At 44.3% G+C, this 17,655-nt stretch overlaps 1 protein-coding gene across 4 annotated transcripts in view; it reads right to left on the reverse strand.

The window, feature by feature from the left end:
• Nucleotides 1–17,655, reverse strand: part of IRF2 (interferon regulatory factor 2) — an 85,564-nt gene that overhangs the window by 18,512 nt on the left and 49,397 nt on the right. For all 4 annotated transcript variants that reach the window (XM_059909743.1, XM_059909744.1, XM_059909745.1 and 1 more), the window contains exons 3-6: nucleotides 13,277–13,376; nucleotides 11,812–11,988; nucleotides 11,448–11,494; nucleotides 2,538–2,655 (exon numbers count right to left, since the gene is read on the reverse strand). In XM_059909743.1, coding sequence (XP_059765726.1) covers nucleotides 2,538–2,655; nucleotides 11,448–11,494; nucleotides 11,812–11,988; nucleotides 13,277–13,376 — 442 coding nt within the window. The remainder of the gene's footprint in view (nucleotides 1–2,537; nucleotides 2,656–11,447; nucleotides 11,495–11,811; nucleotides 11,989–13,276; nucleotides 13,377–17,655) is intronic.

The following is a 17,655-nucleotide window of genomic DNA, read 5'->3' on the forward strand; positions in this document are numbered from 1 at the left end:
TCAGCTCCCATTTTTAATCTTATAAACATGGGCTTATAAGAGTAGAATGAAAACATCTTGAGGTTTTCATGTTGGTGCCTGGATACAAAACTGGCCGGAACTCTGGGTTTAGAGACAAATGAATGGAAAGCAAGAAACGGTTTCGTTTTTAAATAAAGCATTTTTTAAAAAGTAAAGAGAGCCCGAAAGAGAATCTCTCAAATGCCACAGCGGCCTTGGAATCAGAACCCCTGTGCTTCTCATCTCGGTCCACACATCGCAGAGGCTTGGATTGCTAATTACTGGTCACTTGGGAGAGTGTAGACAAAGCTCTGCGAAGGGTTTAAAATCTGAGATAGTGCTACTGTCAGCAATAATCACAAATTACCCACTTCTTTAAAATACTTGCATGGATCTACTTCATTTATCATTACATACCTTCACAAGGGTCACTGACTAATTACAAAGAGATATTCAAACTCATTTTACTGGCATCCATTATGATTTTATTGTTAGGAAGAGAATCATTTAATCCAGTAGGTGACTCTCTAACCAAACCTGGCCTTCGTCTTTGCCCCAGGATAGTGACTCATTAAATTAGTACCAACACCGTGTAGCACCAATCATACCATAAGGGCAATGAACAATTGACCTGGCAGAGAATTTACATACTGAAGGCTCAACCAAAATGTTAAAAAAAAAAAAAAAAAAAAAAGGTAAAGAAAACTGGTCCAATTCTGGCTTTTGTTTGGCACTTTATCTGAGGCTGAATTCACCTCCTTAATGAAGGGGAGCTCCAAAAGCCAACCAGCTGCCTCGAAATAAGCTGAATCTTAAGAAAGCGTGCCTGGGAGATTGGCAAATATCTTCCTTTTTAAAAAGGGCTCAGTGGGCAGAGGCTTTCTGAGGACAGCCTGCTGAGAAAGGGATGACAAAAAACCCAAGTGCTGGGGAAGCAGCTCTCAGCCGTGGAAAAAAGGGCCCAGGAGGGAGGAGAGCTGGGCTTCCGGTCAGGCGAGCGGCCTCACTCCAGAGGGGAAGTGAGAAAGATGCTCTCTCTCTCCGAGAGTTCACGCGGCTCAAGATGACTGTGGGGCCATCTGTCTCTATGCAAAAGTGCCCCATTCAGACGTGAGCCCAGCGAGGAAGGCAAGGCCATCCCGACATGAGATACAGCACGTGCTGAGTCTCAACCCAGGCTTCGTTCCTTCTTCACGCTGCACGCTGCTGGAGACCTCAACGTGCAAGGGAGACCCTGCACGTGTGATTCGACTTCCAAACTCCAGACAAAGCCCAGGGGAAGGGGCAGCGGCCATGGCCTCCTGTCCCTGCTCAGCTGAGAACCCGCACACGGAGGTCGTCAGATGTGAGGCCCGCTCTTGCAACAGGATGTTTCCTGTTCTTACCAGCATCAGAAGCCCTAATTGTTTACAAAATGGAACAAAATGTAATGAACCAAAAGGTACTGAGGTTCTGGATTCCAGGGCTGGAGTCAGAACACAAGGTCAGGCCTGGGCCTCCTCCACTCTTGCAGAGTCCCTACCATCCGTGCTGGCAGCACCCCAGCGGGACTTTAGTGAGATGTAATTCACACTTGTCACCCACCTGCTCCTGCTGAAAAGCCTCCAGGGGTGGTGCTTCCATGGCGTGTGTATGTAAAACATTTGGGCACTTTACTATCTGCTATACTTCAATTTTTAAAAACTTTAAAAAAAAACCAAAACAAAACCCACACCCTCCAGCAGTCTGGGGATAAAACCCAACCTCCTTCCCGGGGTCTTCAAAGGTCCCCGTGAGCCCGCACCGCCTCCCTTCCGAGGGGCCTCACGCGCCCTCCCCAGGAGCACTGGCCTTCCCTCTAGTCCTCCAAGCGCGCTCTTGCGTCGGGACCCACGCTGCAGGTCCTCACCCACTGGCGGCGTCTCATCTCTCCACTCTTTTCCTCTGGCACATTTATCACAGACGGTAATGCTGTTGTTACGTGCAGTTTTTATTTGTTTATTATGTGTCTTCTTCCATGAAACTAGGGATTGGGCCCGCCTTGCTCCCCAACCTATTTCTGGCTCACAGCGCTACGTCTGGTATACAGAAGGCACTCAACACTCTTTGTGGGATCACAGTGTGCCCTCTGGCCACGGGCCTCTGTTTCCCCATCTGTGAGATGAGCACCACCTCTGTGGCAGGCCCATCACGGAGCAGATGCTGAAAGGACTCATGGGGACAGTCTCCCCCCCTCCTTGTTCCCAGGTTAAGTAAGTCACACTTTTGCCCACGTGACCAATTATTGAAAGATTGAGAACCGCTAATCCTTAGCCGCTGGGGGGAACATCCCCATCTCATCTACCTATTTTTTTGAGGCGGACCTGCCTCAGTTCCTTTATCTGATCCTCAAAGGCCTTTATTCTTCAGCCCTGAAATCTGGGGGCCTGAACTTGCATTTTGAAATGGTTCCAAGACCTCCTCCCGCTGACTATGTTATTTCAAATCACGTTTTACAAATTCTCGACCCCAGGGAGCTACTCGTGTGTATAAAAAAATGAGATGTCAAAACAGTTTACCTATGATGTTCACCGTACTATCCACTTCATTTTTTATAGCTGAAGTCAGGGCCGCATACTCAGGAGAAAGATCACTTACTCCATTACTAAGCCCCAAAGATGACTCAACTGGTTCTTGCTAGGAAGAAGAAAAGAAAAAAGAATTGAGAACACTTCCTTTTCCCTCCCTGTGCTTAGCTTAAATTCTACCCTCTGTCCACTTTCTTTAATGCCAAGGTCATGTTCGTCTCCCAAACGCATTCCCTACGTGTTTTAAATCAGCCTGGAGCTTAAGAAGCACATTTCTGCGTAGAGTGTCTCGCCAAGGGTTCCCTTTCTTTCCTTTTCCTTGGAGGAGACGGTATCCGTGCACCTGGCTTGCCCTCCTGAAATGCTTACCCCTGCACAAGGTAGCCCTAGGGTTAAGCGGAGCTGTGTTACCACCTAGGTAAAGCACTTTGCTGCCGAGATCCCAACTCATCCTTCTCTGAGGGAGGGGTGCGTGTAAGACTCTAGCTCCTGGCTTTCTCTCTAAGGGAGGAATCCTGCCACCTCTTTTATAAATTCAGAGGAAAAGCTCTGCCTCAACTATCAGCCCAAGGACGAAATCCAGAGGACATGGTGGATGAATTCTTCTTGGATAGGGTTTGCTCTGGATTCTGGCCACTTGAGCATCCTGCTCCAGGGTCGGGGGGCAGGTGGCCGGTCACACGGGCCAGACTCATAGCCAAAGCCTCTGCCATCCCGTGGAGTCCAGTGAAACAGCCCACACCCACGGCTCCACAGGCATGCCTTCCGAATGCCCATGCAGCCCAAGAGGCTACACATTCATATTAATGAAACTAGGAGAACAAACTCCTCTCCCTAAGCTTGGCTCTCAATTCTGCTTTATTCAAGTGCACCAGAGCCCTCCAACCTCTGAACGCGCCAACAGCTCTGGGAGAGCCAGCGCTGGAGTACAGACTGACTTCCAGCGTTTTGATGAGAGAGCTTCTCCTCAAGGGGAGATTACACTGGCGTCTATGACAGCAACAGAATCAGACAAAAAAAGCCACACGTGACAACTCCTGGGGAGACCAAACTGGAGAGGAGGGTGGAGGGGTGGGAAGAATAGAAGACAGGAGCGAAGATCATGTGAGGTGGATATGGCTGTGCTTTGAACAATTTAGAGTGGATGCTCCAAGTCATGCAGGGTGTTCTTATCAATTTATGTGCTGCTTGGAACCAATGATGAACCCCCCCCCCCAAATCTTAGGGAAGCCACCTAGGGAAGGAGGGGGAAACTACCCCCTCCCTCCCAATCCCACCTGGCAAATTCCTGCCATGATAACCATGGCTTCAAAGACATCACCTCACTGTATAGCTCAGTTCTCAAAAAAACAAACAAACAAACAAAAAAATCACACATGGCAGGGTTGACCAGATGTACCAAAGGTTGAATCCAGGAAGGGCCCAGGACAGCCCCACTGGGCAGAATGTTGATCCCTTTCTCCTGCAGCATCTCTTTTACAAATTCCAAAGAGTTTATCCTTTCTGGGAAGAAACTCCCTTGCCTGTGACTTGAGTCACCACTTTTCTCTTCCTTTAGAGGCAAACTCCTGACTGTGCACCTGCCTTCCCACCATCACCTCCTCACTGCACCACCGTGAAGCCTGCAGTCTGGCTGCCACTCCACTTGTGGAATCAAACTCCCAGCTTCTGGGGTAGGGGTGGTGAGACAGCCTGGCTTTGGAATCACATGAGCCTGGGGTCCAAGTCTTCCTCTAGTTATAGGACTTCAGCCTCTTTAGCGGTCTCTTAGGATGCTGTGGACAGCTGTAAACTGAGGACAGTAATAGGACCCACGTCATAGGGATAATGGGAAGATTAAATGAGATAAATATGCACCTGGCACCTATTATTAAATAAGCACTCACTATTATCTAAGGTCACCAATAAAACTCTACTATCCCAAATCCAGTGACCTTTCCGCAAGTCTCTTTCCCTCAACCCCACACTCTGACATCCAACAGGAAGGCCTGTACTCTCCCCCCTTGGCAACAAAATCTATCTGTTTCTCCACCTTTCTGATGGCATCCTTCTCCCTGGCTTCCTCAATGGCCCCCTTCCCACCTCCCCACCATCATGCCCCACGTGTCATCTTCTTCCCCTTCCACCTCTTCAATTCCCCAAAAGGAACTAAGAACATTTTAAGGAATTATGGAAAGAACTGCTCGTTTTCATGGGTTTCTTTTGTTGCCAAGTTATTATTCACTCATTCTGCCTCTAGGCTTCTTATAAAGGTAATGAGGCAGTCAGACTTGCATATATTTAAAAACCTAAATTATTCTGATTTCTCAGTTGGAGACTTCAAAGAGTTTCACATGATCTACAGTGTAATTAGTGGCAAGTGATACTTCTATCACACTACACTTGAGAAAACTACGACTCACAGATGAAATCAGTTTTCCAAGATCACACTGCTTTTACTCTGAGGAGATACAGGAACTGAACTCACATCTTTGGTCAGGCAACATGGTCCAATTCCAGTAGTTTCTGTCTTAATAAACCCCTGGATCCTGTACTAATTCCAATGGAGATTGAGACTGAACTATTTTCAACATTGTTCTACTCCCCAGATCCCCACCTTGCCTCTTGCGCTCCTTCTGTAACGAAACAGAATACTCTACCAATGGAGACTGGGTTGGACTACTCTGAACATTGTTTTACTTCCTCCCATCCCCACTTCCAAAATAACCTGCCGATCTCCAAGTCTTCGGTGCCAACCTTCTCACTGGTCTCAGAAGGACAATACAGCAGACTGTATAGTGAAATGCAGCCACCACCTCCCTGAAAGGTCTCCCTCCAGGGTGCAGGAAAACAGGGATCTTCACTACACTCCGCTGAAATTTTTGAAATGACTAGAATAAGAAGATCGAAACCTAAACTATGTATTTTTTTTTAAAAAAAGCAAGGAACCCAAATTAAGAAAATGGGTGAACGTTTCTCTACGGAACATGTACAGAGATCCTGCAGGTCACACACGGCCTTTTTGCCCACAGCATCTCCTCCTCCTCTGTGATGCACACTCCTGCCCTGTCCCCTGTCTGGCTGTACCATGACCTGGCCTGGTGAATCCTGAACTAGCCTCCTCTTTCTGTTCCCTTTCTTACTTTAGATATAGGCTCTCCTGTAAATCACCTTGCCCCAAAGAAAACCAAAAAACAGATTGTGCTTGGGTTCGGACCGCTCCATGATCTATTAACTCCGCCAAATATTTATGCCCAAGAACCCTTCTTCTCATGATAGAATCCAAGGTTCGTTCTACAGTTTACGGGGCTTTAGGCGGAAGCAAACCAGCACCAGAGAGCGCTCAGGGGCGGAGGCAGGGGCGGCCTTCCTCAGACCGAGAAAATAACATTCCTCTGGTTGGTCTCAAAGCCATGCTTGCTGGAGGGGTTTGGGGGTGGGCCGAACGGAGGACAACCAGGGCCACTCATTCTGTCTCATCCTTGTGCCACAGCCCTTGTCTAGATGTTCCCTCCTTTGAGGCCAAATATAATAGCCGTGAGACCATTTCCCATCCCCAACCTCCAGAAATGCCCTACTTCATCTGTGCAAAGCCAGTCTCCTCAAAGCCAAATATTTAAGGGCATCTCTAGGTCTCTCTACCAACAAAAATCTCAGGCTGACAGCTGGGCTTCATGAAAGTCAAAGTCGGCCCGGGGAACTGCACACTCTATACCTCGGAGGCCCCGAGGCCACTAAGAGCAGGAGTGCGACTGAAGCAGGCTGCGGCCTCCTGCCTAGCCCTGGGAACACCTTCCTCCCTTGGAACTAGGCCGTCTTCATTCTCTTCCTCGCTGCTCCCACTGCAACTTCCCCTTAGACTTCTTTCTTTGGCTGGCTTTTCTCCTCGTCTTCTCCTTGGGTCTCCGTGTTCATCTCATGTAGCTTCCCTCTTGGAGAAGGCATCTGTTCCCACGGCCTCCAACATCGTTCTTGGGCAAATGACCACACACCTGGCCTCCAACACTCACCCGAGCTCGGTGCCTGTCAGATCCAACTGTCCACCTGGTGTCTGCTTTAGAGGGCCCTCTGCCCTTTCTAGCCCATCAAGTCCACAGTGAAACTCACCCTCTTCTCCACAAAACATGCTCCGCTCCCAACATCCCCTCCAGGAAGCTTGAGAAGTCAGGGCCACCTCTTGGATCCACACCTGGCTTCCTCCTCCACCTCCTCTTCCAGAGAAATGTCTCCTCCTCTCCATTCCAACTGCCACCATCTTCATCTAAACTCTCTACCGCAGTCTCTCCCCCCATCTGCTGCTTCCCATCACGGTGAGAAAAGCCTCCCTTAAATATCAACTCCTCCATGCTCCAGATCCTCCCCAGGGAGCTCAGCTGTGCCTTATCTCACAAAAGCATCCACGGAGGTTATTCAGCCAACCAGTTTGCAGACTGTGCTCTGAGCAGTCCTCTCAAGAGCCACCAGGAGGACAAGGGAGCCACCAGAGCGGGCAGGGCAGGCCCCTCACCTGCCCCCTCCAGGGCAGCTCTGATTTCATCTCTTGAAAGTTCAGGTGGGTTGCCGGCGTGAGGCTGAAAAACTGAAGACCCCTTGCAACCCATGGAAGGATCACTCCAGTATCGGCCCTGACGGGTGGTCGGTCATTCAGCCTGTCTTTGGACAGTGGCAGGGAGCATATTGTTTCGTATCCAGCTCAAGTCACTGTTGGCGGTGAGAGCTCTATTAGAAAGTTCTGCTCAGCCAATACCTGCTTTTCTGTAACTTCCACCCAGAGGCCTGCACTCAGAACTAATACAGACCAGTCCTAGTCTTTACCAAGTGACAGTAGAGACAGTCCCTGATTATGTTTTCCATCATCACACCAATGTTTTAATCTGGAAGCACTTCACAGTTTCGAAGCATGCATATGTCCTCTGCAAACAATCCTCTGAGGCAGGAAGTATTAATTCCGAATCCTCCCTACCTACATGCCTCTGTTTCCCCTTGTACCCTCACTCAGGCTCCGGCTCTAATGAAGCCGGTGTCCTGACTCATCCAGCAAAGACCAAACAGCAGCTCTGATCTCCAGGGCTTCAAGTATGATCTGGAGCTGGGAAATGCCCACCAATATACTGGAGAGTCCCCCAAGGCCTGGATCAGAGCCCACAGCTTCCGAGAGGCTGAGAGGCACTGAGGGCCGTGAAAGAGCACAGGTTCTGAGGTTGGACTAACCTGGAATCAAATTCCAATTCCATAAAGTGGAAAAGTGGAGCAACTCTGGGAAAATTACTCAAAGTCTTTGTGCCTCCATTCCCACATATGCAAGAGAGAAAACCTGCCCATCACAGGAAGAACTAAATGAGATAATAATCAGAGCTGAGAACTGGGTAGGGGCTCCAAAATGTCAGCTACCACCTCGCGGCTTTATCCACCTCTTTCCTTACTGATCTCAGCCTTGTGACATTTTCTGAAACACCAATATGCCCTGATGATGTCCCATCTCGTACCGCTCACTACTGTGTTTCTTACTCTTATTTCCTTAGATAGCCAGTTACCTCCACGCAGGCAGGGCTTAGTTCAAGTAAAAGATGGCTCACTGAGTGCACAGCAAATACTCCCAAAGAGAACATCAGGGGATACAGGGGCAGCATTTCTGCACATATTACATGGTCAATGAGCCTTGGGTCTCAGGGAAGCTATTTAGGGAGGAAACAAAGAGCACGGAGATAAATTGCCTGAATAGCCCAAGAAATGTTCTGACAGTGGGCCTGCATGCTCTAAACGTCCTTTGCTAGTTAAAACTTCAACTTGATCAACTCTACTCCAATAAAAAAAAATTAATTAAAAAAAAGATTAGGATTTCTTCAGGTATCTTAAAAAAATTCAACTTGAATTAAAGGAAGATTGGGAAGAGCTTGTTTTAACAGCAAATTTTCATACCTAGTTACTACATACAAGACAAATTTTCTCTGTGGAAGAAACCAACCTAGTCTATCCAGTTGCATATATATATATATATATATATATATATATATATATATATATATATACACAGAACAGAAAACTCAGAGCTTAGGTGTTTGACAGACAATAAAAAGTAATGTATTAATAGCTCAGTAAGGATAAGGTCCTGTATATATATAATTCCAGACAACCTAGAGAATTAACTTTGGACCACTCCACAGAAACATTCACACTATGCAGTCACGAACCACAGAACTTGGGGATCCCACTCGCCTTATCCACGTTCCGAGGCTTCGTCATAGGACAGATGCGAGTACGTTTAAATTCAAAAGTTAGGCTGCTCTTATTTCCGACGAATCACCTGCCTTCTGCTGAAGGAACAATGTCTCTATGAGGGCCATGTTTCGGATACTGACCATATCTACATCACAGGAGGATTTCTCACTGTACTCTCTGCTGGGACCCACGTGGCGGCACCTGAGAGGAAATCTCTCACTTGCTTCCCTGGGTCAGTGCGGGGCCTGGCCATGTGGAAGACACTGCCATTGGTGATATGACTGCAGATGTCCTTTACTTACAAGAACACCAAGTGTCATCAATTCTAAGGTGCACGTCCCTCACATTTCCACACCCCTGAAATGGGATGTGCCTTCTAATCAATTCTGTGTCATGATTTCACTGCAAGCAGTTTTTTCTTGCTTACAGATAACATAAAATAATGGTGCATCTTCCAATCGCTGGCATCTGATATTCAGTGAAGTCTGGTGGTTATGTTTGAGCAAAGCTGGCTGAAAAGTGAACATCTGTTACTCCATTTTCATTTCTCCATGAACTGAGATTGTGAAATTAAATCTGCATTCTAACCCCCCCACTCCCTCCTCCCCATATATTACATTTATTTATGCATCTATTTAGTCAACAAATACTCATTCATCTATTCAGTGATCAAATATGTATTAATTATCTGTTCTGTACCAGACACTGAGCTAGATGCTGTGAAACTAGTAGCAAATATGATATAGCTGTACTTAAGATTATAGCAGATTCTTCAAAATCACATATTTGTGGAAGTTACACTTTTCTGACTAAACAACAATAATCAGAATGTAGACCCTAAAAAAATCCAAACTGTGGGGAACTTGATACAACAAATAACAGGGTTTTTTCATTGCAAGAAAAAAATAAATTTTTTTAAAGTAATTTAGGGGAAACCCATAGGTTACAAAAACTTGAGACATATCCAAAAATCACAACATGTGGACCTTATACGGATCTTGACTCAAGTAAACAGACTGTATCAAAATTATGACACTTATGAGACAAATTGGAAATTTGAACACTGAGTGGATATTTGATGTTTTTGAGGAACTACTGTTAATTTTTTCAGATGCAATAACGATACTGTGTTATTTCTAAAGAGTGTCTATCTTTTAAAGATATATACTGACATAGTCATGAAAGAAATAAGATGTTTGGAATCTGCTTTAAAATTTTGGGCTGAACCATATGAAATTGTTTTTGTAAGTCAAAAATGGTTGAACATCTGCAGTTTCATATTAGATGTATGGAAGTGGAGGGAAGTACTAATGAAATAAAATGGCCACGAGCTGATTAATGCTGAAATCGGGGTGATGGTCTACGAAGTACGTTTGACTCACTTGCCTCCTTCCTGTGTATCAAGTTTTTCCATAATAAAAAGTTATAACAAAATGAGGCCTATACTATGCTATATTTAAAATAAGTCACCAACTAAAAATACTGGAAGTGGAAACTGGAGGTCTCACTGCTAAAACACTCTAGCTAAAAAATTTATTTTCCATTGCAGGAGTAAATGTGTCTGAAACTTTAACAATTTACCTAAGTTTTCCCTCTACCTTCACAAGTCAAACTGAAGTGTATTTTTTCCGATTATTTTGACTAAGTGGCTTGCTTTTAAACATTGTGCTGTCTGGGCAATTTGGTTTTTCCTTCAAGAGTTATTCTAGAGTAGAAACCAGAATACTTGGCATCTCTTTTAAGTTCAGTTCTAAATAACTGTGTGAACTTGGCCACATGTCCCACTGCCCTTGGGTCCATGTCACTCAACTCTCTTGAGCCTCTGTTTCTACATCTGCAAACAGGGCACGGTGAAACAGACAATCTTCTCTCTGATGGTCTATCAGTCTGGACTGTAGTGTCTGCTCTTTGCTTAGCAACTAGAGCTCACCCTCGATTTTGCATGGGATATTTGGCAGTTCTCTGGCTATTGAACAAGGGCCACCTAATCTACACACAAAGACCCTCACACTGTAGTGGATTTCAGACTACACAGCCCACTGAAAAGCTCACACACACAAACGCATCCCTACGGAAAACTTTTGGAAGTTATGAAAGCTGGTTCTATAGTGGAGCAGGAAAAAAACTATTGAGATCCACACGAATAGAGGGCTTGAACAGAAATCTGTGTCCCCAAACTAATGGCTTGTCATGGAATATCTGCATACATACATACATACATACATACATACATACATACTGGGTTGGCCAAAAAGTTGGCCAACACAATACATATACATAAATATAGGTAATACATTCTAATATAAGTATATACTATTTAACATACTTTTAAAAATATTTAATGGCCTGAAAATATACTTAATATTATCAGATAGTAGCTGGTTGCTGGAGCTTAGCTGGAACTAAGTGACATGCTGGCAACAGTTGCAGGGACCAGATGGAGGCTTGAGACTGTCAAGCTCAGCATGGATTTGTGAGTTCATTCATAAATTGCTCAGGGAAGTTGGATGAAGCAGGGGATGTGTGTACTTGAGTCTACACGTGGGTACATGCCAAAGAGGAGACGTGTAAAGCACATGAAACACAACAGCAAAAGAAGCAAGATTAAATACTTCACAGAGATCACATCACTTATTTTTATGAGACAGAATATGAATCATTAGTCTGATCACAACTTTGGCCTCCTCTCCGAACAAAGATTACCTTGATGTGCTTCACTCTGTCTTCTTTTTCTGTCTTTGGTTTCTTTCCTGTGGCAACAAAAATAGTTCTGGATTAATTCATGAAGAACAGAGAGACATTTTCCCTAAGTTAAATTCTTTCTGAAACTCTCAATGAATTTATTGCTTTAATCTGTACATGGCCAAGATCCCAAATGCTTCTTTTACTGCTTTTGGGGGCCCTGAGGGTCATTTTCCCCAGCCAGGTAAGGGCAGAATTATCATCCACAGTGGGAACAAGGGTTGTATCCTTGCTGTGACTACAGATGTGGAAATAAAGAAATCACAAAGGTACTATAAGGTATATTAAGCGATCGTTGTTTTAGTCAGTAAATATCTTTATCTACCTTTCTTAGAAGGTCGTTCAGATAAAGGCAACATTCGGTAGACTCTGAAGGCATTGTTTCCTTTCTTTATGCTTTTATCCTTGACTTCTTCAATGTCAGGCAAAGAGTTCATGGCACATCGAAAATTCGCCTTCCATGTTTTTGGATCAGGTTTATCTACTCCTGGTTGATGCTTTCCTAACAAAATAGTTGAAAGAATTAAGGTTAAGAAAAAGAGGGGAAAAATTATTTCTAGAGTAAAAATTTCTGGAAACAGGATTGCTGGCAGATAGTACAGAGAACCCTTTTAATTCTAGGCCACACCTACAGTGAGCAAACCTCCTGGTTTATTTGGGGCTGAGAAGGTCCTTGGGATGCAGGAATTTTTGTTTTAAAACCCGACAGTTCCAGGCAAACTGGGACAAACTGGTCACCCTGGCTCTATGAAATAGCTTGAGAGAAAATTATAATGGTAGAAGAACGGACAATCAAGGTAAGGAAAAGACAAAGCTAGGAGGCCAGTAGACCGACAAGCACAGGCAACTGGAAGGTCTCTTTTTCATCTGATTCTCAAACATTAAGTAAAAGTCCGTTCCTGCAAATAGCTCGCTAGTTAAATTTTGTTACAAATAAATATAATCTTGACTACCTTTGGGGGAGATAAATTTGACCCAAGTTTATACGATGCAAAACAAATAAGTTCTATATTCCCCTGGTACACACCTGGGGAACCTCATCAGAAAACCACATTTACAGGAAATTTAAGGACTACATTTTCTATGGAATGGGTTAAGCATCACTCCTTTTTTTAAAAATAAATTTATTTATTTATTTATTTATTTATTTATTTATGTATGTATGTATGGCTGCGTTGGGTCTTCGTTGCTGTGCGCGGGCTTTCTCTAGTTGCGGCGAGCGGGGGCTACTCTTCATAGTGGTGCACAGGCTTCTCATTGCGCTGTCTTCTCTTGTTGCAGAGCACGGGCTCTAGGCGTGCAGGCTTCAGTAGTTGTGGCTCACGGGCTCTAGGGCGCAGGCTCAGTAGTTGTGGTGCACGGGCTTAGCTGCTCCGCGGCGTGTGGGATCTTCCCGGACCAGGGCTCGAACCCGTGTCCCCTGCATTAGCAGGCGGATTCTTAACCACTGTGCCACCAGGGAAGCCCGAGCATCACTTCTGAGTGATGCAGGCTGTACCCCACGTGTCCTAGATGTGCCTGGGAACAAGTCCCAGGTTTATCAGAGCTATTTTCATGAAGTCATAAGCCAGGAGATTTTATATATGTAGTAAAAATAAAAATAAACGATAGCTAACAGTCTACTGTATAACTGAAATTTGCCAAGAGAGTAGAACTTAAACATTGTCACCAAAAAACAATGTACACTTTAAATATTCTGCAATTTAATTTGTCACTTATACCTAAAGGCATGAAAACAACCACAAAAAAAGCAACAGTGCTGGGCTCTATAAACAATGCGGGGTTAATACCTGTATGGATGGCCCAGTTTCTAAAGAGCGGTGCATCTTTTTCCACATCCCACCCGTGTCTAGCTGCATGCATCCAGGGGATCTGAAAAATCTTCTTTTCCTGAAAAAAAAAAAAAAGTAAATAAGCACTGCAGCCCTGGGTTTCAGGCCACCATTGCAGAGGATTATAGCTAGTTCTAGCTAGTAAGATTCCCTGCTAAGTATCACTGGGTTTGCTGAGTATCTACTGTAAACCAAACCCACTTCCCCACTGGGCCCCAAACCTTGACAGTCTACCAGGTGAGATTGAGAGGCAAGTGGAGTCTGGTAGGATAAAAATAAATTCCAAGGTCAACGGTGATGATCTGGGAAATGCCAATGTGCCTCCTTTCCTTTATAGGAACACAGGTAACTGGCCACTTAATGAAATTTCTAATGCTTAGTCTTATGATCTACTCCCATCACTTGGTAAAGAGGAACTCCTTCTGCCTTAGGTAAATTAAAAATTAGGCAACTCTCCAAATGAACACTCATTTTGCTGCTAAAGGGAAGTTGGGGGTGTCTGCGGCCATCACAGAGACTAATTTGTCACAGAGACTAATTATCTCAATCTGCTCACGCAGCCAACAGAAATAAAAGATTTTGTTCTAATCCCTATGTGTCTACTACCCTGTATGAAATAGCAATAAATACAAACAAAGATGTACCAATTATATGAAGATGATACTCCTTTTCTGGAGAAAAGTCCCTCAAGTACAGTTCTTCTTATAGCAGGCCCTCTCCATCTCTCTTATATCCCAAGAAGTAACTCAAAATTGCTTAAATCAATCCTGGCAAACATATGATTAGAAACCAGTGCTTTGGAAACAAAGTCACACTTGCAGTAAAACTACTTATGTGAAACTTGGTTCACTTGGCATGTTCACATGGTCTCAGTTTTGGTTTTTGCAACACCCTAACGAGCTGCGTGTATGTTATTTTTTCCGCTTTACAGTTGAGGAAACTGAGAAACAGAATTAAATTTTCTAGCCAAGGAACTTATAGTAGTAAGTATCTAAATTCGAAACCGAGGTCGTGTAATCCCATATTCAGTCACTTACTCATAACACCCATTGTCTCCCAGGGTTTAGATTTAGATTTCCTGTCCTACAACAGATCTGGTGACTTGGACTCCATGGAGATTAAAACCCAGGAAAACCGTATTTTTTTAAGCTCTCAAGGTAGGTCTGATAATTTCTAGGTATGCAGATCTCTGCACAATACACTGGAGCAGGAAAGAAAATGTCAGTAGGGATTTTCCACAACTTTAGTCTCACACAATGAAAGATACAAACGGTCCCCACCGACCCAAAAGGGACTTGGCCCTCCCCATAGAACATATTGCAAAGCCTGAACTAAAAATATGTCAGAACATTTGAGATCTCCCCAGAACTGTTAAAAGGGAAAATTCTATGTATTTAAAACTTAGTAAAGAAGAACTGAAAGCGAGAGATTTTTCATAAATCCCTCCTTGTTCATGCTGTATCATCCACCGAGAGAGGGCAGGGTTCCAGGTTGGCCAGATTCAAAAAGGGCAGTGGTCAGAAGAGGGCTGAGTGAAACTTTATTTCTTACTGTAGATGAAAATAAGAGGGCAAAATCACTTAATGCAGTTTCTGACATTGACATGAAAGCGAAAAACATGCAAATGAATTTATCTCGGTGAAAGATTTTTTTCCTGAACTACACAATCAGAATCTAAAGGTTTATGCTTAAAGATATAGATCCTTAAAGAATCTGCTGTTGTACATTGTTCTAGGACAAAGGAGACTTGGGGTGACACAATCTGAAATCTATCTCCTAAGACACAAAATTGATTTTATAAGTAGATCTTTTCAAGCATTTGCGTGTTTGCAGGCACACACACACACACACACCTCCCAAAACTAGTCTCCCAGAAACCATGCTCAAACCATGAAACCACAAAAGTAATGACTGAACCTAGCAATTATCCACCATGGATCCCCTTTAAATGGGCAAAGGACGTGAATAGACCTTTTTCCAAAGAAGATAAATAAATGGCCAATGAGCACATGAAAAGATGCTCAACATCACTAATCATCAGGCAAATGCAAGTCAAAACAGCAATAAGAAACCATTTCATATCCTCTAGGATGGCTAGAATTTTTTAAAAAAATAAACAGAAAATAGTAAGTGCTGGTGAGGATGTGGAGAAACTGGAACCCTCACACATTGCTGGTGGGGATGTAAAATGGCGCAGCCATTCTGGAAGTCAGCTTGGCTGTTCCTCAAAAAATTAAACACAAATTACCACATGATCCAGTAATTTCACTCAAAGAATTACAAACAGCTGTCCATGCAAACATTTATACATGAATGTTCATAGCAGCACTACTCACAGTAGTCAAAAGACTGAAACAACCCAAATGTCCACCCACTGATAGAATAGATAAAGAACGTGTTATACATGCATAAAATGGAATATTATTCAGCCACAAAAAGGAACGCAGTCTGATACGTGCTACAACAGGGATGAACCTTTAAAGCACTGTGCTAAGGGAAAGACGCCTTCCACCAAAGGCCACATGTTGAATGAGTCCATTTATATGAAATATCCAGAAAAGGCAAATCCAAAGAGACAGACGGCAGACCGGTGGTGGCCACGAACCAGGGAAAGGAGAGTGGGGCGTGACTACTTCATGGTACAGCGCTTCCTTCTGAGGTGATGAAAAAGTTCTGGTGGTGATGGCTGCATAATATTGTGAATGTACTGAATGCCACTGAATTGCACATTTTAAAATGGTAAATTAAAAAAAAAAACTACATGTAACTTTTAACTAGTTTTTCAAGTTGCAAAACTATGTTGAAAGATAAAGATGGCAAAACTCATTTTAAACCTGAAAGAGATTCTGACCAGTAAACATTCTGGTTCTATGGGACAGGGAGGGCATTGCTCTGTGTAGACTCTGTGACATCAGGATGTGCCATCAGAATCCCAAGCGCCAGGTCCCCACCCGTGGTGTCTACACACAGCGTGTACGGAAGGACTAAATGCAGTAGCGGAGCTACTCACGTTTAGATACATAGAGACCTCTGCCCACCTGCAGGCAGGAGAGAGAAGGCCAGCTCGAGTTGAGAAGACGAGATAATCTTGAGCAAAGCAGAGCAAACATACCTTGGCCCCAAAGGGAAACTAGTCCTCTTATCTCCCTGTGCCTCTTCACTCCTCCAATATTTAGACGATGTTCCAATGTCGTTTGCTATTTTTGTTTGGACTTCTTACTTTGTTCCGAAATGGCCTGATATTTACACAAGCACAAGCCTGCTCTCAAAGTGCAGAGCAGGAAAAGGTCGGGAGCTACCTGATGATCTCCCAGGCTTGGGGAGGGGCCTTGGTGCCCGGTCCAGGCAGATCTCCAGTGAGAAATAAGAACGTCAATAACCAAGGTTGGGGGACTTCACTGGTGGCACAGTGGTTAAGAATCCACCTGCCAATGCAGGGGACATGCAGCCCTGGTCCGGGAAGATCCCACATGCTGTGGAGCAACTAAGCCCGTGAGCTGCAACTACTGAGTCCGTGTGCCACAACTACTGAAGCCCACACACCACAACTACTGAAGCCTGTGCGCTTAGAGCCTGTGCTCCACAACAAGAGAAGCCACCGTAATGAGAAGCCCGTGCACCTCAACGAAGAGTAGCCCCTGCTCGCCGCAACTAGAGAAAGCCCGTGTGCAGCAACAAAGACCCAACGCAGCCAAAAATAAATAAATTAAACAAAACAAAACAAGACAAAAAAACCCAGGGTGGGAATCAATCGGAGCGACGAGAAAAATGGTGAACCTGAATACTGCCGCCTCCTTCCTTCCTCAAGAAACAGCCCAGGGAAACCACAAGCAAGCATGAGGACAAATCCAGAACTGACCTGGTCTCTTCAACAAGCCAATGGAGAGACGGAAAAAAGGGAGCGTGTACTGCTCATGGTCAGGAACCAAACACAACCTGTGGGCATTCTTTGGATTCTGATTGAACAAATCAATTGTAAAAAGATATCTGGGGAATACTCAAGGCATTCTGAATATGAACAGGGCAGTAATGACATTTTAAATGACGATTACTTACGATTAATTTACGATTACCTAATTGATAGTGGTATTGTGGCTCTATAAGAAACGTTCTTGGATCTTATAGATGTACAGTGTCAGGGAGCTGCTTTACCACACACCGCACAGATCCTTTTTAAATGTTAATGATTGTTCAATCTAGATGTGAGTTTTAAATCTAGATGGGAATTTACTGCGCTATTCTTCCTAGTCATTAGATCGTTCAAGCACACTATGTCTATTTGCAAATATTCATAATAAAATGTAACTGGCCCAAGCCACAACCCCTTTCAAGAACTA

This window comes from Balaenoptera ricei, chromosome 21, assembly GCF_028023285.1.
Source record: "Balaenoptera ricei isolate mBalRic1 chromosome 21, mBalRic1.hap2, whole genome shotgun sequence".
Lineage (NCBI taxonomy): Eukaryota > Metazoa > Chordata > Mammalia > Artiodactyla > Balaenopteridae > Balaenoptera > Balaenoptera ricei.